Source organism: Engystomops pustulosus, chromosome 9 (genome assembly GCF_040894005.1).
Source record: "Engystomops pustulosus chromosome 9, aEngPut4.maternal, whole genome shotgun sequence".
Taxonomy (NCBI): Eukaryota; Metazoa; Chordata; class Amphibia; order Anura; family Leptodactylidae; genus Engystomops; species Engystomops pustulosus.
In genome coordinates, this window is record NC_092419.1 from 89254443 (window position 1) to 89277031 (window position 22589).

A 22589-nucleotide genomic window follows, 5' to 3' on the forward strand; every position below is an offset into this window, starting at 1 on the left:
TTCTTTGTTTGGTCTTCTCCCTCTGGCTCTCCATCCTCATTGATATTGTCCTCCTGTTCATAGTGCTGGTTGTAAAACACATCCATGCCTTGGAGCTACTCCTGGATCAGGTCATGTTCTTCTGGGATGGGTTGCTCTACAGGGCAGATGGTAGATGCAGTACAGTACTCATTATATCCAGCATCCAAGCTTTGGAGCTGCTCCTGGATCTGGTTCTTCCAGGATGGTTTGTTCTTCAAGGCTAGTGGTAGCAGCTGCATTACAGTGCTCAATGTATCCAGTGTAGGAGCTGGTTGTATTCTTCCAGGCTGGCTTGCTCCTCAAGACTGGCCATGGATGTTGCTGTCTCCATGTCACCGGCCATAATGACAGAGTGGGCGCTGTGTGCGGCCTTTTATACCCTAGGGGCGGGCCTTGCGGCATGAACTTGCTCCTGATTGGTCGGTTTTGATGGGTGTGGCCTATTATGCAAATCAGAGTGGATATGTATATGGGAGTTATCTGAGCTTTGTGATGTCATCACCTGTGGCTTGAGGTTCCAGGTCATTGTGACATCATCAATCATATCTCATACAGTATTTATTTACAGACACAGGAGTATGACACAGTAGAAAACCCCAACAAGGGACCGCAAGGTATTCTAGTGACCTTTCCTAGGTAATGTTGGGGTTTCTCCCCATGACTCCCCCCCCCCCCCCCTTCTTCTTCCTTTGGACCTTGTTTGGACCAGCTTTCAGTGTGCGCTCCAAATGTTCTCCCTTTTATTTTTTCGGTCGGTAGGATAACGGAGACACTAAATTTATATCAGTAAATGTAAAAAAAAATCTAAAACTTTGTAGAAAAATTAATTCTTATCTTGCTGCATTCTGAGGCCAAAATATATTTCTTTCTTTAGTGTAAACTGTGTAAGATGTCATTTTATTTATGCTAAAATTTGGAAAAAAAATTTCCAAGTTCCAAATGTTCTACTTTTGGGAAAGTTATTCATGTTATCAAAATATATTGATAACTAACATTTGCTTTATGTCTGCTTTTACTGGACATTATTTTACAAATATCTTTTCCTTTTTTTCCAAGATGTTAGGACTTTAGGTGGGATTTTTCAGATTTTCACGAAAATCGGCAAAACTTCTTTTTGGAGGGACCAATTTAGCTAGAAGTGACTTTATAAGGCCTATATGTTAGAATATGTTAGAAACTGCACCCCTCAAAATGCTAAAAACAACCTTTAGAGAGTTTGTTAACCCTTTGAGTGTTTCATGCGGGTGAAAAACAAATGAAAGTGAAATTATGAAAATGTAATTTTCCTTATGGCTAATAAGACATTGGAGAGTATCATTCACCATAATCCACATTAGCTTAGATGTAATCAGGTCTAGTGGTACGGCAGATATCTGCCAGCAAGTGGCAATGGCTATCTTGGCTGCAAGAAAGAAAAAGGACACAAATCTCCTTGAAGGAGCAGTAATATCAGGAATCTTTTCATTCAACAAAGCTTTATTTGGCGATAGGGGCAGATTTATCATGGTGATCAAATAGAGCATATGATTAACTCATCTCCAGTATCTGCGAATCATAGGGCAGTCCCACCAAATATGGAGATTGGTGCCCCAGCACCCACAACTAGAGATGGGGGGAATCGATTCTAATGATTCTAACTTCTATTGGAATTTCAGGAAAAATTAGTTTCGTCACGAAACCAAAGTTTATGCTGATTCACGGGAACAAAGTTGTTTTTTTTCCTCTTTTCTTCAGCTAAATGGGCGCGAGAACAACGTGTTACATGGGGCAGAGAACTCTGGGAAGGAGAAAGGAACACCCCGATGACATCTGCAGACCTGTAAGCCAATCAGCGACCGGCAGGTTTATGTGATGTCACACAGCCCTATAAAACCAGCCATTTTCTATCTCAGCACGTCACACTTCATGTTGTAACGTCCAGCTGCTGCTATTGTACTGTGCGATTCTTGCTGCAATCCCTCACTGTTCTCTAAGGGGGATCTGTATACCCCAAATAGAAGTTCTATTTAGTGACAAAATCGAATAGGAAGAAATCTGTTTGACATTCATGCATCTGCAGTAGCGATTGGTGGACCAATCCCTGGTTGTTCTTTAAGGGGGATCTGTATATCCCAAATAGCAGTTCTATTTAGTGACAAAATCGAATAGGAAGAAATCTGTTTGACATTCATGCATCTGCAGTAGGGAGCTGTCAGTTGTGGGTTATCTGTATAACGCACATTGCCATACCTTTTGGGGGCTCTAGTTTACAGCCAGATTTACGTGTGACATCCACATAGTTTATACAGTGATTTTCGCTGAAATTACACTGTCAGTTGTGGGGCTTCAGTAAAACGCACATTGCAATACCTTTTGGGGGCTCTAGTTTACAGCCAGATTTATGTGTGAAATCCATGTAGTTTATACAGTGATTTTCGCTGAAATTACACTGTCAGTTGTGGGGTATCTGTATAACGCACATTGCAATACCTTTTGGGGGCTCTAGTTTACAGCCAGATTTACGTGTCAAATCCACGTAGTTTATACAGTGATTTTCGCTGAAATTACACTGTCAGTTGTGGGGCTTCAGTAAAACGCACATTGTAATACCTTTTGGGGCTCTAGTTTACAGCCAGATTTACGTGTCAAATCCACATAGTTTATACAGTGATATATATAGAAACCCCCCTAAAGAGTGGAGAGGGTGTTGGCAGTAATTTGACTTCACTGATCATTTTGCCCTTCTTTTCACGTGTCAGTGTCCTCTTTCAATCGGTCAATAATCCATCATTATTGCTAAAGCAAAAAACAAATAGGAGTTGATCCAGAATATGATCCAGAGATGACCAGCAAATGTGATACTTGCATGTCCTTTGTGTTCTGTATCCACTCCTGCTTTTGGCTATCAATCCTGAAGCTTTTCATCCTTCTGGCAGATGAAATGAAGGGGGAAACCAAACACTGGCAACGTCATAGAGTGGTGGAGGGTGAAAACAGCATTATGGTTCCCGCGAATCAGCATAAACTTCGGCTTCAAATTTTTCCTGAAATTCTAACCGAAGTTAGAATCATTAGAATCGATTTGCCCATCTCTAGTCTACACCTATTGAGGATGTTATTCCATACTGGGGTCGGGGAAAAATCACTAATGTTGGCCATCTGGCATAAGTCTTGTCAGGTTTTATTTTTATTGATTTCTTCTAAATGATCACTTGCATCTTTTTCCAACCTTTTCTACTATGAAACTATGAACTATAATGTCATCACGTTGGATGAGTTCTCATTAATGATGCAGGAATGGGATTTAGAACCCCTTTAAAGTTCCTATTTGTCCTATTTATGTGATTAACCAAAAGCACTTCCAGAAAATATCATCTGTTGACTGGAAGAACAAATGAGAAAAATATAACCTTGAATAAACAGACTCAGGTTTGCATAGTGGCTACTAATATATCGTCCATGAAAAGGCTATTATTCCAGGTACTGGAAAGGGGAAGTTACGTTCTTTTGTAGGAATGCAAAAGCCTCGGTGTTACTGATAGCAGTCACTACAAGGCAGACACTTGTATCATTCTGTGTGGTCTTACTACTACCTTCTATTATCCGATACGCAATGTCATTTACATAAACCACAGAATGTCCTGCCGATAATATTTTCTTAGTAATATCATTGATTTTTTTTTCAAAGAAAAGATAGCTGGATTCTGCGATCTGCTCGTGGTGATCTTCGACAAAAATAATAGCCTTTTTGTGATGTGACGGCGAGCAATGATTGGTGATCCGCCAGAAATTCTGGGCCCCTTCATTATTGGTTTATGTAAGCAGATCTGCACCTTGGATAGATCTGCAATACCAGACACAGCCACACTGATGTGTATGTCACTGTACACACTGAAGTAGCTGCAGCACTCGTCACTGTAGTGATGGTATCAGCCGACCCAAGTATAAGCCGAGGTACCCAATTGTAACACAAAAAGCTGGGAAAACCTATTGACTCGGGTATAAACCTAGGGTGGGAAATGCATTGGTCACCGCCTCCAGCCAGTATGAAGCTGACCAGCCCTCTCCCCCGCCCACTATATAACTAGCCAGTCCCCTTCCCACCAATTATATAGCCTGCCAGCCCCCTTCCCTCATTATGTAGCCAGCCCATCCCCTCCAATATCTAGCCATCAGTCCATGTCTCCCAGTATATAGACAGTCTATCCCCCTCCCCCCCCCTGTATATAGCCAGCCAGCCTCTGCCCTAAGTATTCCAAGCCTATTTAAAAAAAATTACTCTGTACTCACCTTTCCGACAACCCCGCAGGTCCTCTGGCTTCGTCTTCGGATCTCTACGCATGGTTGGCACACACAATGAGGTCAGCCGCTTGCCAATGTCATTGTTTGTGCGCCTATGGCATCGCAGAGGGACCCAAAGATGGAGCCGGAGCACCCGAAGCAAGAGGAGGATCTGCGGGGGTTTTTATAGACTCGAGTAGAAGACAAGTTAGGTTTGTTCAGCCCGATTTTTGTGCTGAAAAACTCTGTTTATACTCTAGTACAGTGGTGGCGAACCTATGGCACAGGCGCCAGAGGTGGCACTCAGAGCCCTTTTTGTGGGCACTCAGGCCATCAGCAGAGAGGACTCCATGTATCTTCCTGCAGTCCCAGACAGCCCAGGACTTGCTGTGCACAGAGCTATTTTAAAGTGACAGTGCTGCCTGGGACTACTGGAGGAGTGGGAAGGTGTGGACAGATCTGGATTATCATTGTAGCTCCTGCTCCGGCCCTGACAATTCTTCCTGTTTATGGGACTCTGGAGGGAAGCTACAATAATCATCCAAATCTCTTCTATTTTCTGCTTTATTGGTGTCCTCAGGTGCTGATATGAATGAAAGCTGTGACAGAGAAGGGAGTATAAATCACAAATCACATTTCTGTGTTGGCACTTTGCGATAAATAAGTGGGTCTTTGTTGTAGTTTGGGCACTCGGTCTCTAAAGGGTTCTCCATCGCTGCTCTAGTATATGCGGTACTTTTCAGAGGAATACATAAAAATGCTCAGAAATAGTAATTGTTCCAGTAAAAATGCTGAAATATTTCTGTTCATTGGGGGAGATTTATTAGGATTGTCTGAGGTAAAGCTGTTGTAGTTGCCCATAACAACAAATCAGAGCTCAGCTTTCATTTTCCCCCGGCTGTTTACAAAATCAAAGCCGAGTTCTGATTGGTTTCTAAGGGCAACTAGAACAATTTAACATCAGACATTTCTGATAAATCTCTCTCACTGAATCGGAAATAAAAGGCTCTATACCTTCCTTTAATGACTTCCATTGACTACTCTGTGACCTCTTCATAGATTTCCTTTACAAGGTTAATAGAAAGAAGAAAGATGTTACTACAAGAACCCCTGATAAATGGAAAAGATGATTTTGGTTGATGCAATTGATGTGGTATTCGATTCTGTAGTTTCTGACCTTTGCAGCATTGGTTTACTGCTAACAATTATGTGCAATGCAAACCGCAGAACCTATATCTATCCCAAGTAAAAGATCTCTGGACCCTTTAAAAGGAAATGGTCACCAGATTTAAACTTCTGGTCCTCTCAGGTAGGGTATGACATGTCCTTTCTAGAATTCCCTCTTTTTTGTGAAATATCACTATGTAAATGAGTAGAGAAGGGTAATTTTTTTGCCTAAGACGAGTCAAGTTTAAAACATGTAAGGGGAGTGTCATTAAAGACATATCAGAGTTCCAGAGACCAGCAGTACACAGACACTATAGGAGAACAAACTGGGTTACTTTATTTAAGAACAAGCAGTAACCATCATATGTAACACCAACATCAAGATGGAGAACACCAGAGAATAACAAAACATTAACACCAGAGTGTATACATATACCAGAGGAACACACAGTACAGCGCCATCTACTCCAGCATTAAAGGGAACCTGTCATCAGAAGCCCTTTATCTGTACACATTGCCAAAGTGTTTTTATAATAAAACTGTCTTTTTGATGAAAGTTTACCCTTCTCTCTGCGGAGCTGTGTCCCATGGGAGTGGCCGGTGATAAGCGCCCTTTCCCCCCTTTGGAAAACTGCTCCGTCATGTGTCTCTTTCTTTTTATCGGAAAAAACACTTTGGTAATGTGCACACTATTATCTATGGGGACATGGGGGAGCCAGAAAAAGAGCTCCTTTTGACAGGTTCTCTTTAGTACTGAAGATTGTAAAAGGAGTGCAACAACTGCAGCTTATAGTACCTAGAAACATGTAGCGGCGGCACGGTGGCTTCATGGTTAGTATTACAGCCTTGTAGTTGTATGTTCTCTCCGTGTTTGCATGGGTTTCCCTCAGGTCCTCCTGTTACCTCCCACACTCCAAAACATACTGGTAGGTTGATTAGATTGTGAGCCCCTTTGAGGACAGGGACCAATTTGGCAACCTCTGTGCAGCGTTTTGTAATCAGTGTGTGCTATATAGGTAAAGCTCAGACTGCGAGCTATAAGTAAAGATCCAGTTCTCGATTTCTTTAAAAGGGGTTGGCCATTGTAATATAAATTTTAACTGTGGCTTGAGGGCAGGCTAACAAACACTTGTCAAACTTAATTTCATTAGGAATTTTCCAGCGTTGTCCCGATCCTTCTAAGGCCCCTTCCACACTAGCGTTGCATTTCACGTCAGGGTGCAATGCGTGAAAAACTGGCGTTTTTGGCTGCGTTTTTGTTCCATTTTTCCTTGGAGTCATTAGCGTTTTTGCGTTTTTCACGCGCGTCTTGTTCGCGTTTTTTTGCGTTTTCGGTGCGTTTTTCATGCGCGTTTTTTACGTCAATGGCACTTTTTCAAAGGGACCATGGTTCGGGAATAAAATGTTTTATTTAATTGAAAAAGAATGTCTTCTGATAAGTTAGCAGATGTATGCAAACATCTGCAATCTATTCTTCACTGTTCCGCGCATATATTATCTCCCGACAAGTTAGCAGATGTGAAGAACAGTGAAGAATAGAATAAAAACAGTGAACACAGTGAACACAGGATCATTTAAGTGAAAAACACAGTAAAGAACACAGTGAAGAATAGATTGCAGATGTTCGGCACATCTGCTTACTTGTCGGGAGATACGCGCGGAACGGTGCGAACAAAATAGTATGTGAAGAACAATATATATGTGTGAAGAAGACATTGCAGATGTATGGAAACATCTGCAATGTGTTCTTTACACACATATATATTGTTCTTCACATACTATTTTGTTCGCACCGTTCCGCGCGTATCTCCCGACAAGTAAGCAGATGTGCCGAACATCTGTAATCTATTCTTCACTGTGTTCTTCACTGTGTTTTTCACTTAAATGATCCTGTGTTCACTGTGTTCACTGTTTTTATTCTGTTCTTCACTGTTCTTCACTGTGTTCTTTACTGTGTTTTTCACTTAAATGATCCTGTGTTCACTGTGTTCACTGTTTTTATTCTATTCTTCACTGTGTTTTTTTAATTAAATGCTCGATCTCGAGCAGGGGAATTATTCATGTCACCTAGCAACCCATCCATTTAAAACGCATTGCACTCGCATTGCACTTGCAATGCTTGCGAGTGCAATGCATTTTTGATGCGTCTCCATAGACTTGAATGGGGCGGGAAAAACGCGTGTGAAACGCAAAAGTAGAGCATGCTGCGATTTAGACGCACGTCAAAACAAACGCAAGCATGCGCGTGAAAAACAGCGCAAATGAGGAAAGACCCATTGGAAACAATGGGACAGAGTGCAATGCAAGTTCTGCGCGTCAAAAGCACGCGCAGAACTCACGCATGAAAAACGCTAGTGTGGAAGGGGCCTAAGTGATCCTGTGACCGCCCTCCCCATCTCACTCCCCGGAGGAACATGTGATCTTCCATCCATCCTGTGCAGCCCATCATTAGCTGTACCTCCGCTCACTGAAGTTTTACAGCAGTGACACACTGCACGTGTGCAGAGCTAAGGGTGCAGTCACACGTTGCAGTTAAAACTGCATCGCTATCAGCTTTGAGGTGGTTTTAGGTGCAGTTTTGTCAATTTCACAGGTGAAAGACATGAACTCAACGGGTCAATTTGATTTTGAAGGAGAAAGCTGTTCCACAAATGCCATTTACCTATTCATTTGATGTCTTTTACTTGTTAAAATAAGTTATACCACCTAAAACCAACCCAAAACTAATTACGATGCAGTTTTAACTTCAACGTGTGACCACACCCTGAGAGCCCAAAGAAGACGGCGCGGTCGCTGAATCTGCCCAATCATGAATGTTGCTGTAATTTGGGAAAAAGACCAGGAACCTGAAGACGAGGACGATGAGGGGGTTTATCAGCCAAAATTAGGATTGGGGGCAGGACTGTAGGACTGTATGCAAATGAGCCTGAGGGGGGCTTAAATCAATCTAGTGGGCCTACCTTTTAAGTTTTAGTGTAAAGGTGGCCAATCCCTTTGCCTGTATCTCTGTAGTTCACAGAACCTGTAAACTTGACTCCTCTTGGGAGGATATATGACCCTTCTTTGCTCATTTTCTCAAGACTTTGGGGGAGAAGGGCAAGATTTTACACAAAAGTGGGAGTTTCAGAAACTACCATTTACACTCTAAACAGTACAATAAGGGTGTACAATCTAGTGACAGAGTGCCAGACTATTCTCCCAAATATGTCTTCACTTAGCAAGATTGTGAAAGTCATGAAATAAATAATATTGTGACCAATTGAGGTTTAAAAAAATAAAAAAAAAAAAAGCAGAAAAGATTCCACTGCACTTATTATAATAATATAAACAGGTTTTGTATTGAGACAACTTCATAAAACGCGGTATAAAATGTAAAAATTTACACTTTTACTGTCAGATTCCTGGAACAATTTATTAAGGCACAAATTAACTAAAGGCACAACATTTTGCTAGAGCTCATCGCTGGTCTTTGCCCCCGTGGATATAGGACTTTCTTCTCCAGGCACTGACACATGGAAGGCCACGTGTGGACACTTCTGCACATTCAGACACACCAGCTTCTCGAGTGAAGCAGTCTTTACAATATTGAATCCTGTTTCTCCACCAAATGTGCTGGGCTTCCAGTACTCTGGAGAACATATAGGATTTCCCATAAGTCCTTTGAGTGAAAATGGCGCTCCTATTTCTATCATGCTTTCTCCAAAAATAGAATTTGGATGCGTTTTTTCCAAGAGGATGCCGGGGTAAAACTCCAGTGCATCTATATGACCATACAAGGATTCAAGTTGTGCTGCGACTTCTGTTTCACCTGTGTAAGAAAAATTACAAAAAAATTAAAATCAAGTTTCCCGTTTTGTCCAAGGGGGGTTGTTTGTAGTCTGTTACCATGGAAACACAATTGTTATCAAGGTTCAAAATTTAACCAATTTTAAATGAGTGGAAAGGGGTTGTCCACTTTCAGCCAATTTTACAATATCTTTTCTGTATCAATTCCTCACGGTTTTCTAAATCTCTGTTTGCTTGTCATTCTATAGGAAGCTTCAATATTTACTTCCTGTGGATAGAAAACTATCCCTGGTCATGTGATGTCACACAGGTGCACAGCTCTGATTACTCTCTGTGATACTAACGAGCTGTGCACCTGTGTGACATCACATGACCAGGGACAGATTTCCACCCACTGGAAGTAAACTATGGAGTTTCCTATGGAATGACAACAAGCGGAGATATAGACAACCAGGAGGAATTGATACAGAAAGTATACTGGAAAATTGTAGAACTTTTTATGACAAAAGCAATAACATTTATTTAATAAAATGGAAGGAACGCTGAAAAAAATGTAATTCAGTTGTTTAATATCAATATTCTATGATATAATGAAAAAAATGCTACAGTTTTGGAGAACTCCTCTCATTGCCTCAGAGTTAGATTCATAAGTATAGGTCAACATTAAAAAAAAATCTGGCTGCCCACAGTGGGTTGCGGTTAGTGGGTTTGTGGTCTGCCATATTTGACTTTTAGGAATTAAACATTTTAAGCCTCCTTAAGTACTCCAAACTATTAAAGTATGTTCATACAAGTGCAAGATGTATAAAAGACATAAAATTGTAAACTTATAAAAACATATCATGGAAAAAAAGGAAACAGAATTGTATCAGATCACAATCACATTACAGTGTCCCAGCAACTTGTACACAATGGGGCACATTTACTTACCCGGTCCAGTCGCGATCCCGCGGCACGTTGTCCGATGTGGATTCGGGTCTGCCGGGATTCACTAAGGTCGTGCGCCCGATATCCAGTAGGTGTAGCTGCTGCGCTGAGGTCCGTCGGAGTTCACCTGCTTCTTCCTGGTGCATGTGAGTGCTTGATCTTGTGACACAAATCATTTTTTAAATTCCGTGTTTTTTCCGAATCCGTCAGGTTGGCCGATGGCCACGCCCCCCAATTTCTGTCGCATGAAAGCCGGCACCACAATCTGATCGCGTGCGCCAAAAACCCGGGGCAATTCGGCGCAAATTGGAAATATTCGGGAAAACCTGACAGAATCGCATCCGCAGGACCCTTAGTAAATGAGCCCAAATGTTCTAACTGCAGGCAGACAGTTATAGAGCAGGTGGAGCCGAGCAAATGGTACATAGTGTTCTATCTGCAGGCAGCATGTTATAGAGCAGAAGGAGCTGAGCAGATTGTACATAGTGTCCTATCTGCAGGCAGCATGTTATAGAGCGGGAGGAGCTGAGCAGATTGTACAAAGTGTGATAACTGCAGGTATCATGTTATAGAGCAGGAGGAGCTAAATAGATAGTACACAAATGTACAATTTCCAGGCAGCATTTTATAGAGCAGGAGGAGTTAAGTAGATTGTAAATAGTGTCCTATCTGCAGGCAGCATGTTATAGAGCAGGAGAAGCTAAGAATATTGTATATGGTGTCCACATATGATTCAATATAGTAAAAAAAAAACCATAAAACTGAAATAAATCTGATCCAAGACATTCCCATTCTTATTCTATTTCTCTGCCCCTTTAGTTACTTATACTGTTATCTGCTGCTGGCTATAGGGATTTCTAGTGCAATGCAGGAAAACTGTGCTGTACAGTATATAGGTATATAATAGCGCTCTCAATGGTAGGATGGGTGGGACAGACTTCTGAAAAATTAGAACATCCTGTAGCTCTGCCAGAGCACACCTCGCAGATTTGGCATTTTGCCCACTCTATAAAATGTTAATTTCCAGGAAGGTTTTTGCAGTCGTATAAGAAAACATGCAGAAAACTGCAGTATGTGGAGTTTCCTGACTATAACACTCACTGCTGATGATATCATCGATTACCTCTAGAGATGAGCGAGCTCTAAAATGCTCGGGTACTCGTTATTCGAGACAAACTTTTCCCGATGCTCGAGTGCTCGTCTCGAATAACGAGCCCCATTGAAGTCAATGGGAGACTCGAGCATTTTTCAAGGGGAGCAAGGCTCTGCACAGGGAAGCTTGGCCAAACACCTGGGAACCTCAGAAAAGGATGGAAACACCACGGAAATGGACAGGAAACAGCAGGGGCAGCATGCATGGATGCCTCTGAGGCTGCCTAATCGCACCATTATGCCAAAATTATGGGCAACAGCATGGCCATGACAGAGTGACAGAATGAGGCTAGATAGCATCTAAAACATCCAATAATTGACCCTGACACTATAGGGGACGGCATGCAGAGGCAGCGGCAGCAGCGGCAGGCTAGAGAGTCTCATGGCGACATACCCTAAATGGACTCAGGTTTCACCAAAGGAGGTGAGCAAGAAGCGCTGAAATGATTTCCTATGTGAACAAAAGGTTGACGGTATATTTAGTCGATAACACAGCATGGTGGCGACATAGTGACCAAGTTCCATAACGTATCTGGTGAAACACCCGAAAAATGAGCCTGACACAGCTCTTTTGATAAAGGGACGACATGGGGAGGCAGCCATGGAGACGACTTCCATGATTCCATGATGACTAATTCTGGGGCATCCATATTGCTTCTATGATTGAAACTTCAGGTCTCCAGCATGGTGACAGATCGGCCGAGTTCCACTATGTATCTGGTGAAACACCTGAAAATTCTGCCTGACACAGCTCGTTTGATAAGGGGATGATGTGCTGCATATCCTCTCGTGCTCCAGCGTCTGGGGTATAGACAGTTGAAAGTTGCACATGGAGACATTGGTGGACGCTGTGGAGGATCGTGGAGGCGAAATGGACAGGAAACAGCAGGGGCAGCATGCATGGATGCCTCTGAGGCTGCCTAATCTTGGGATGGAGCTGGCGGTCCGCTGCCAGGCGAGCTTTTGCCTGTCCAAGCCCCTCCTCGGCTCCTCCCCACCCAAAATGGGCCTGGGGGCCAGAAGCGTTTACTTTGAAAAAATTATAATTTTCAAAGCAGGCCGGGTCGTTTGAATATTTCACCTAGGAATAATGGAATAGCATAGTGGTTCTATTTTTAATTGTTTTTACGGAAATGGTTCCATGATTAAGAGCGACAGTATGGGGCATCCATATTGCGCTGCTATGATTGCAACTTCAGGTCTCCAGCATGGCGGCGACAGATGGGCCGCGTTCCACTATGTATCTGGTGAAACACCTGAAAATTCTGCCTGACACAGCTCGTTTGATAAGGGGACCATGTATGGAGGCAGTGAACTAGTAGTAGATTAAAGGTGCTGCAGTTAAAACTATGTTAGTTGGATCTTGGGATGGAGCTGGCGCTCCGCTGCCAGGCGAGCTTTCGCCAATCCAAGCCCCTGTCTCTAGGCTACTCCCCAAACAGCACTTCTAAGAACCTTTTGTATAAGATCAAGTGTAGTAGCGTTCTTATAAGTTTGGGATATGGCTTGAGGAAACGCTGAACTATGAGATTTAACACATGGGCCAGGCATGGCACATGTGTCAGTCTGCCGAGTTGCAGAGCCGCCACCAGGTTACGGCCGTTGTCACACACAACCATGCCTGGCTTCAGGTTCAGCGGTGCCAGCCACAGATCGGTCTGCGCCGTGATGCCCTGTAATAGCTCTTGGGCGGTGTGCCTTTTATCGCCTAGGCTCAGCAGTTTGAACACCGCCTGCTGTCGCTTAGCGACGGCACTGCTGCTGTGCCTAGAGCTACCGACTGATGGCGCCATGCCCACGGATGGTAATTCGGAGGATCTTGGGATGGAGCTGGCGCTCCGCTGCCAGGCGAGCTTTCGCCAATCCAAGCCCCTGTCTCTAGGCTACTCCCCAAACAGCACTTCTAAGAACCTTTTGTATAAGATCAAGTGTAGTAGCGTTCTTATAAGTTTGGGATATGGCGGGTGAGGGGAATGTAAACAGATGCGCAAGAAGCGCTCAAATAATATCGGTAAATGATAAAAGTTTGCCAGTATATTTTGTGGATTACACAGCAGGGTGGCGACAAAGTTAACAAGTTTGATGTGGAATCCATGAAAACAACCCAAAATTCTGCCTGACACAGCTCGTTTGATAAGGGGACCATGTATGGAGGCATGCCAACGGATGGTAATTCGGAGGAGTAGGAGGTGGAGGAGGGGTGGGAGGAGGAGGAGGCATAGTAGGCCTTTGAGACCTGGACCGAGGTAGGCCCCGCAATCCTCGGCGTCGGCAGTATATGACCAGCCCCAGGGTCAGACTCGGTCCCAGCCTCCACCAAGTTAACCCAATGTGCCGTCAGCGACATATAGTGGCCCTGCCCGGCAGCACTCGTCCACGTGTCCGTGGTCAGGTGGACCTTGTCAGAAATGGCGTTGGTCAGGGCACGGATGATGTTCTCTGACACGTGCTTCTGCAGGGCTGGGACGGCACATCGGGAAAAGTAGTGGCGGCTGGGGACCGAATACCGAGGGGCGGCCGCCGCCATGAGGTTTCGAAAGGCCTCGGTCTCTACCAGCCTATAGGGCAGCATCTCCAGGCTAAGCAACTAGGAGATGTGGACGTTGAGGGCTTGGGCGTGTGGGTGGGTTGCGCTATACTTCCTTTTGCGCTCCAGCGTTTGGGGTATGGAGAGCTGAACGCTGGTGGATGCTGTGGAGGATCGTGGAGGCGAAGATGGGGTTTTCGCACTGGAGGTGTTTGGGCCGGGGTCCTGGGCAGGGGGCTGACTAGCAGATGACACAGGGGAAGGAGCAGTGGTGTGCCCGGCCGGAGGTGAACGGGCTTGGTGCCATTGAGTGGGGTGTTTAGCATTCATATGCCTGCGCATACTGGTGGTAGTTAAGCTAGTAGTGGTGGAACCCCTGCTGATCTTGGTTTGGCAAAGGTTGCACACCACAGTCCGTCGGTCATCCGGTGTTTCTTTAAAGAACCTCCAGACTTTTGAAAATCTAGCCCTCGCCACGGGAGCTTGACTACGGGCAACATTTGGCGCTGATGCACCAGCTCTGGCCCTGCCTCTCCGTCTGGCCCCACCACTGCCTCTTCCAACCTGTTCTGCTATAGGACTCGCCTCCGTCTCAGAAGCACTGTGTTCACCCGGCCTATCAACCCAGCTTGGGTCTGTCACCTCATCATCCTCCGATCCCTCAGTCTGCTCCCCCCTCGGACTTCCTGCCCTGACAACAACTTCACCACTGTCTGACAACCGTGTCTCCTCATCGTCCGACACCTCTTTACACACTTCTTCCACTACGTCAATAATGTCATCATCACCCACAGACTGCGACTGGTGGAAAACCTGGGCATCGGAAAATTGCTCAGCAGCAACCGGACAAGTGGTTTGTGACTGTGGGAAGGGTCCAGAAAACAGTTCCTCAGAGTATGCCGGTTCAAATGCCAAATTTTGCTGGGAGGGGGCAGACTGGGGGGAAGGAGGCTGAGGTGGAGGAGCCGGAGGAGTGCTGATTTCGGTGACATGGGTGGACTGCGTGGAAGACTGACTGGTGGACAAATGGCTAGAAGCATTGTCCGCAATCCACGTCATCACCTCTTCGCACTGTTCTGGCCTCAACAGTGCTCTACCACGAGTCCCAGTAACTTGAGACATGATGAACCTAGGGAGTGTAGCTCTGCGGCGTTCCCCTGCTCCCTCATCAGCAGGTGGTGTCTCACCCCGCCCAGGATCACGGCCTCTGACCCCTGCAGTAGTTGGACGCCCACGTCCACGCCCTCGTCCTCTACCCCTAGCCCTCGGGTTAAACATTTTCCAAATTAAAGTGTAAACTTTTAATTTTTTTTTTGTGTTTATTTTTTTTAATTTTTTTTTATTTTTTAACAAAACGATGCTATCCTATTGCTATGGCTAGTTTCTAACCTACACTGACAGCACACAACTGGATTTTGTGCTGTGCCTGATGACTTTGAGCTATAAAATGAAATAAAGGTAAAAAAAAAATAAATCAGCAGACTCTGCCTAATTCTATTCAAACCCCTATACTCACAATATGGTACTAGCTGCACTACTAATGCCAGCAAGCCCAGCCACAAGCAAACAAAAAAAAGGAAAATATAACGCTATTGTAGGCCTAAGTAAGCCGTTGGGGTTCTCCTATGGCTATTTTGTTGCCTACAATGAAAGCACACTGCTTTGCAAGATGAGTTTGAGCTATAAAATGAAATACAGCTAAAAAAAAAATAAATCAGCAGACTCTGCCTAATTCTACTCAAACCCCTAATAAATTGTCCCACTTTGGTGTTTGAGGTGGATATGTGTGTCACTAAGAGCTAAACACAACGGTAGCAAGTCCCCCTGCAAATTCCTCACAATATGGTACTAGCTGCACTACTAGTGCCAGCAAGCCCAGCCACAAGCAAATAAAAAAAAAAATGTATAACGTTATTGTAGGCCTAAGAAGGGCTGTTGGGTTCTTGTAGAATCACTCCTGCCTAACACTATTCTAATAGAACACCCTAACGCTTTCCCTGACCAGCAGCAGCTCTCTCCCTAGCGGCATCCAGACACAGAATGATCCGAGCAGCGCGGGCAGCGGCTAGTCTATCCCAGGGTCACCTGATCTGGCCAGCCAACCACTGCTATCGACGTGTAAGGGTACCACGTCATGCTGGGTGGAGTGCAGAGTCTCCTGGCTTGTGATTGGCTCTGTTTCTGGCCGCCAAAAAGCAAAACGGCGGGAGCTGCCATTTTCTCGAGCGGGCGAAGTATTCGTCCGAGCAACGAGCAGTTTCGAGTACGCTAATGCTCGAACGAGCATCAAGCTCGGACGAGTATGTTCGCTCATCTCTAATTACCTCCTATCTGCACAGGTCATGCCTAGAAAACTCTGACAGCTTTAGTCCCTATGGCTCTGAGGCTTCTATAAAGCATCTTATTTTAAGAAGAGCTCAGGCCTCTACACCAGCCCCACAGTGATGGGGACAAAAAAAAGTATTTAAAAAAAAACCTTTACTTCTGTGCGGAGTTATCAGTGATTTAAGTTACGGATCCGTGGTCTGAGGCATGCATACAGCTCCCATTTAGATATTGACTACAACATACCTGTCATTACATGCTACTTTCCATTCCATTACACGAATGTGCTCCTTATTACCAATTTTGTTCCCAAATCTCAGTTGTCCCTAAACTAGTTAACAGAATCTAGTTGTTATTGAAAAAGAGACTGTTATCCGCAAAATTCTGTGGCTCACCCTTAGAAGTAGCAGCCACATGGAGGACATTATATAGCAGTGCCGGGCATGTAGGTTGTGAGCCAAGAACTGCACTAAGATAGAAGACACACTGGAGTCAGTAGTCTACATGTGTGGGACTCTCTACAATAGTCTGTCCCTCTCCACTCTGCATAGATGTTTTTGGGAAGTCTGTAACCTGATCCTTCCGTGAGCTGAAAGGATAGGGAAAAAGTGTTTGATTGCTATGGGTCCAGGTGATCCAATACTCCCAGCAGTCAGAAATGTCAGTATTTCTATAATATTCACAAGAAAGGGGGCCCACAAGTGCCCGATGTGAAAGCATGTGAGACCACCGTGCTAGTCACTTCTGTGGCCAGATTGTAATAGTGAATGAAGTGGCTACCATGCATGAATACCTCTCTTCCATTCACCTGGGGATGCTGCTGCCCCTTTTCTTGTTACTGCATGGGTACAGTCGCGGTAGTTACAGCTCCTGTAAATAGGGATCATTTTCCGTTGTGGCACAATCCCTTTAACGCGGTCCTCGATATTTGTTTGCAATCTTTTATAATCATTTTACCTGTTAAATCCTGGAAAGACTTATACGCCTTCAAGCCAAATCTTTTCCGATACTCATTGAAAGGTTGCAGTCTAAGTTTCCGGGATTCCTCGATAACGCCTATAGCTATGTGCAAGAGGCGCGGGTGCAGGTTGTTTCCGCCACCAACCTACAATTTAAAAAAAACATAAAAATATTACCAATATACAAACTGTTTTTTATGCTTCTATAGTAACTTAATATTTGCCATAGAGGATAATATACTAGTGACTTTCTGCTATACTGTATATAGTTTCTATTACATAACGTGGTCTTATCCATATTTCGGATTATTACTATTCATGCTGCCATTTCAGTTTCCTTTTCTGGCAGAGGATAATAATAATAATAATAATAATAATAATAATAATTCTTTATTTATATAGCGCACACAGATTACACAGTGCTGCACATGTCAAATTGAGCCCTGTCCCCATGGGGCTCACAATCTACCAGTATGTTTTGGAGTGTGGGAGGAAACCGGAGTACCCGGAGGAAACCCACGCAAACACAGAGAGAACATACAAACTCTTTGCAGATGTTGACCTGGGTGGGATTCGAACCCAGGACCCCAGTGCTGCAAGGCAGAAGTGCTACCCACTAAGCCTCCGTGCCGCCCACAATGATCATCTCATTTTACTATGACGCCCAATTAATTCTAGTTACAGTACGTTCCTTACACTGTAACTATAAGGCTATGTTCAGATGAGGTTGTGGGCAGGTGCAGTGAGGGATAGGTCCTATCCTACTTTATGCTCATACAGTGAGACATGTCAGGATTGGCTGCTGTTGATGTTCAGAGTGTTTCCCCTGTGATTTAACTCTCTCGGTTCCACTGCAGAGTACCTCCCATAGCGTTTGGTCAGTGGAGGCCGGAGGTGGAAGCAGTACTGTTGCATCCATCCCCCATATTGTGGCCTCCTCTGACCTTATATATCGCTCAGCAGGATGTAAAGAATTATTTTGCTGCATCTTTCCATCTGGTGTTACCTACAGGATGACACGTTTACTGGGCAGACAGGGGCAAAAAGGAGGCTTCCCTCTTCCAGTATATTTCTATCCATAAAATGTAATGTGAATATAGCCTTAGTTACCTTTGTGTAGGTAGTGTATTGCAGCTTAAAGAGTGAGAAACCTAGTCTTCCAAAGGATCAAGGCAAACATATTAAGTAAATCCCTCAAATATACCATAACCAGAATCAATGACGGAGTTATAAAACATCTGCTCAGCACAGAAGATGACAGAATCAATGGAAGATGTAGATTGGGCCAATTCATCTCCTGGATAATCAATAATAACAGCATTTTTTATGGATTTGCTCATTTCTAATAAAAAAAAAGCCTTGTCAGAAGAATAATTCACGGACAATGATTTCCAGTGGAGAATTGTGATGACTGTCATAATCTGCACTATGGTTTCGTTAACATATTTTTGAGGTTTCCATTCCATGATTGCAGAATAGGTAATTCCCTTCAATGCTAATATATATTACATGTGATCAAGTCTTTATTATAAAGCAATAAGCGTCCTGCCCATCGATACAATTCATTGGGTCTTTGAGATTGGAACCTGAAACGGCAGCATATCTTCCCCGGTAGAAGAGCAATGCGCCCAGTCTAATATAACATTCATAGGAAATGGACCCAGTCTAATATAACATTCATAGGAAATGGACCCAGTCTAATATAACATTCATAGGAAATGGACCCGACTTCATTTCTCATGAACATGGAATTCGTGAAAAAGACAAATTTAGAAGATCCAAAATATAAAAAAAAATGTTTTATACCCAGCTGAGGCCTATGGGCACATGAAAGTTTATGGGTGAGGTATAATGGATCTTGTATCATATAGATGCAGAGGATAATGTCTCATTCTGATACTAATGGGAAAGATTCTGATGGAATTCTTCCAAAATTGTATGAATGAATTGGTGTTGCATTCCCATAATAAAAAATAAAAGGCAATGTCAGTCTGACAATGTTCAGTCCATGCTGATCGTGTGCAGAGACAAGTTATGTAGATGAGCCCCCACCTGACTAGAGGCGACAGGTTCCCTTTCCAGGGGTTTTCCCGCTATAAACATTGAACTCCTATCTACCAGATAAAGACTTGAGTCTGATCTATAGGTTCCGAGAATGGGAAACCCACCAGTGCATCAGAGTGCTCCATATGAATGCACGTGCCCAACCAGCTCTCCATACCTACTCCAATGGGACTTCCAGTACACTTATCGCCTACAGTACTATGCATGTGAATGGAGCTGGTTGAACATACACAACAGTCCATTCATATGGACCACTTCGGGGAGTTTCCCTTTCTCCTCAATTTTTGTATTCGCTGGAGGTCCCAGAATCAGACATGAGAGATAAGGTGAAGAACACTTAAAGGGGTGGTCCGAGAGCGTAAACAAAACCATTTGGGACTAGTTAAAAAAACAACTCCACGATCCCTCCTGGCGTCCCACGCTGCTATCTCTCTGGTCCATGCCCCATGTAAAAAAACAGGGGCATGGAAGCAGCGCTGCATTCGGCTTCCGGTTAGCCACGCCCACCTATTCCACATTATACAGTGCTGGGAATAGGGACCACCTTGGCCATCCGGGAAGCTGCACGCAGCGCGGCTTCCGTGCCCATGTATGTTTACATGGGGCATGAACCAGAAAATTAGCAGCTCTGTACGCCTGGAGCGACCATGGAGGTAAGTAAATGTTTAATTGTTTTTAAAGGGGTATTCTCGTCTGGGCATTCACATTCAGTTTGATAAATCTGCCATATATAAACATTTCTTCAATTAGATGTTATTAAAAAAAATGTTCCTGTGTGAAGATAATTTTCCATAAATGTAGTCATGTGGTCCCTTAGAAACGTGATAGCTTCCTCGGATACGGCCACCTCTGCTGGATGGATTGCATCAATAAACAAAAAGTTTTTGTATATGAAATGTCTAGGAGTTACTACATGTCCTACAGCCGTCCTGTGGTAATGATCCTTGAATCCAGGAGGTCAGACAGGACTCAATAGCACAAGTCTGGCCACCGCAGCCTGATTGCGATGTGGTCGTATCCGAGGAAGCCATCTCGTTTCTAAGGGACAAGATGGCTATGTTTATGCAAAATTATCTTCACACAGGAAGATTTTTTTTAATAACATCCAATTGAAGAAATGTTTACATATGGAAGATTAGTGAAACTGAATGTGAATGCCCAGATGAGAATACCCCTTTAACTCGTCCCCTCCCGGACACCAATGGGTTTTTTTACATTCTCAGGCAACTCCTTTAAAGGAAATCTGCCATCAAAAGCAAGGATGATAAACCAGGGACACTTACGCAGGCACTGTGACTTTGGTAATCTTCTTATATTTGTTCTCCATGGCCTTCTTCCCTCTAAAAATCAACTTTTAAAATTATGCCAGAGTCCCTCTGTGTTGAAGCGTCACAGGCTGTTACAGGTGTGCTCCTTCACAGTGTAACAACCTATGAAACTGCAGAATGGAGGGACTCAGGCAACACCCCCAACAGCACTGTTGACTTATTAATAGAGATGAGCGAACATGCTCGTCCGAGCTTGATGCTCGGTCGAGCATTAGGGTACTCGAAACTGCTCGTTACTCGGACGAATACTTCGCCCGCTCGAGAAAATGGCAGCTCCCGCCGTTTTGCTTTTTGGCGGCCAGAAACAGAGCCAATCACAAGCCAGGAGACTCTGCACTCCACCCAGCATGACGTGGTACCCTTACACGTCGATAGCAGTGGTTGGCTGGCCAGATCAGGTGACCCTGGGATAGACTAGCCGCTGGCCGCGCTGCTCGGATCATTCTGTCTCTGGATGCCGCTAGGGAGAGAGCTGCTGCTGGTCAGGGAAAGCGTTAGGGTGTTCTATTAGCTTACTGTTAGGCAGGAGTGATTCTCAAAGAACCCAACAGCCCTTCTTAGGGCTACAATAACGTTCTACTTTTTTTATTTTAATCTGCATCTTTTACCATTTTGTGAGGAATTAGCAGGGGGACTTGCTACCGTTGTGTTTAGCTCTTAGTGGCACACATATCCATAGCAAAGACCGAAGTGGCAAAATTCAGTAGGGGTTGGATTTCTATTAGGCAATAACCCAGTGTCATCTCATCTGGCATAGTAGTGTGCTTCCTTTGATACTTGGCTAGAAAATAGCCATAGGAGAATACAAACAGCTTCTTGAAGCCTACAGTAGCGTTCTATATATTTGATTTCTGGTTGATCTGCTGGTGGCTGTAGTTTCTGCAGTGCATGTACTTGCCAATTCTGAGCAATTTGTAGTGAGACTTGCGACCGCTGTGTTCTGCGCTTAGTGGCGCACATATCCATAGCAAAGGCCGAAGTGGCAAAATTCAGTAGGGGTTGGATTTCTATTAGGCAATAACTCAGTGTCATCTCATCTGGCATAGTAGTGTGCTTCCTTTGATACTTGGCTAGAAAATAGCCATAGGAGAATACAAACAGCTTCTTGAAGCCTACAGTAGCGTTCTATATATTTGATTTCTGGTTGATCTGCTGGTGGCTGTAGTTTCTGCAGTGCATGTACTTGCCAATTCTGAGCAATTTGTAGTGAGACTTGCGACCGCTGTGTTCTGCGCTTAGTGGCGCACATATCCATAGCAAAGGCCGAAGTGGCAAAATTCAGTAGGGGTTGGATTTCTATTAGGCAATAACTCGGTGTCATCTCATCTGGCATAGTAGTGTGCTTCCTTTGATACTTGGCTAGAAAATAGCCATAGGAGAATACAAACAGCTTCTTGAAGCCTACAGTAGCGTTCTATATATTTGATTTCTGGTTGATCTGCTGGTGGCTGTAGTTTCTGCAGTGCATGTACTTGCCAATTCTGAGCAATTTGTAGTGAGACTTGCGACCGCTGTGTTCTGCGCTTAGTGGCGCACATATCCATAGCAAAGGCCGAAGTGGCAAAATTCAGTAGGGGTTGGATTTCTATTAGGCAATAACTCGGTGTCATCTCATCTGGCATAGTAGTGTGCTTCCTTTGATACTTGGCTAGAAAATAGCCATAGGAGAATACAAACAGCTTCTTGAAGCCTACAGTAGCGTTCTATATATTTGATTTCTGGTTGATCTGCTGGTGGCTGTAGTTTCTGCAGTGCATGTACTTGCCAATTCTGAGCAATTTGTAGTGAGACTTGCGACCGCTGTGTTCTGCGCTTAGTGGCGCACATATCCATAGCAAAGGCCGAAGTGGCAAAATTCAGTAGGGGTTGGATTTCTATTAGGCAATAACTCAGTGTCATCTCATCTGGCATAGTAGTGTGCTTCCTTTGATACTTGGCTAGAAAATAGCCATAGGAGAATACAAACAGCTTCTTGAAGCCTACAGTAGCGTTCTATATATTTGATTTCTGGTTGATCTGCTGGTGGCTGTAGTTTCTGCAGTGCATGTACTTGCCAATTCTGAGCAATTTGTA

At 44.0% G+C, this 22589-nt stretch overlaps 1 protein-coding gene and 1 long non-coding RNA gene across 2 annotated transcripts in view; one reads left to right on the forward strand and one right to left on the reverse strand.

Moving 5' to 3' along the window:
* Nucleotides 1–615: 615 nt before the first annotated feature.
* The window catches only part of LOC140076770 (uncharacterized), a 47891-nt gene continuing 25917 nt past the window's right edge, over nucleotides 616–22589 (forward strand). The window contains exons 1-2 of the long non-coding RNA XR_011849651.1: nucleotides 616–657; nucleotides 1756–1840. This is a non-coding gene — a long non-coding RNA (uncharacterized lncRNA). The remainder of the gene's footprint in view (nucleotides 658–1755; nucleotides 1841–22589) is intronic.
* PTGS1 (prostaglandin-endoperoxide synthase 1) overlaps nucleotides 8768–22589 on the reverse strand; it is a 77054-nt gene continuing 63232 nt past the window's right edge. Inside the window, exons 10-11 of the mRNA XM_072123465.1 lie at nucleotides 17123–17270; nucleotides 8768–9256 (exon numbers count right to left, since the gene is read on the reverse strand). Of these exons, the coding sequence (XP_071979566.1) occupies nucleotides 8898–9256; nucleotides 17123–17270 (507 nt within the window). The 3' untranslated portion in view covers nucleotides 8768–8897. The remainder of the gene's footprint in view (nucleotides 9257–17122; nucleotides 17271–22589) is intronic.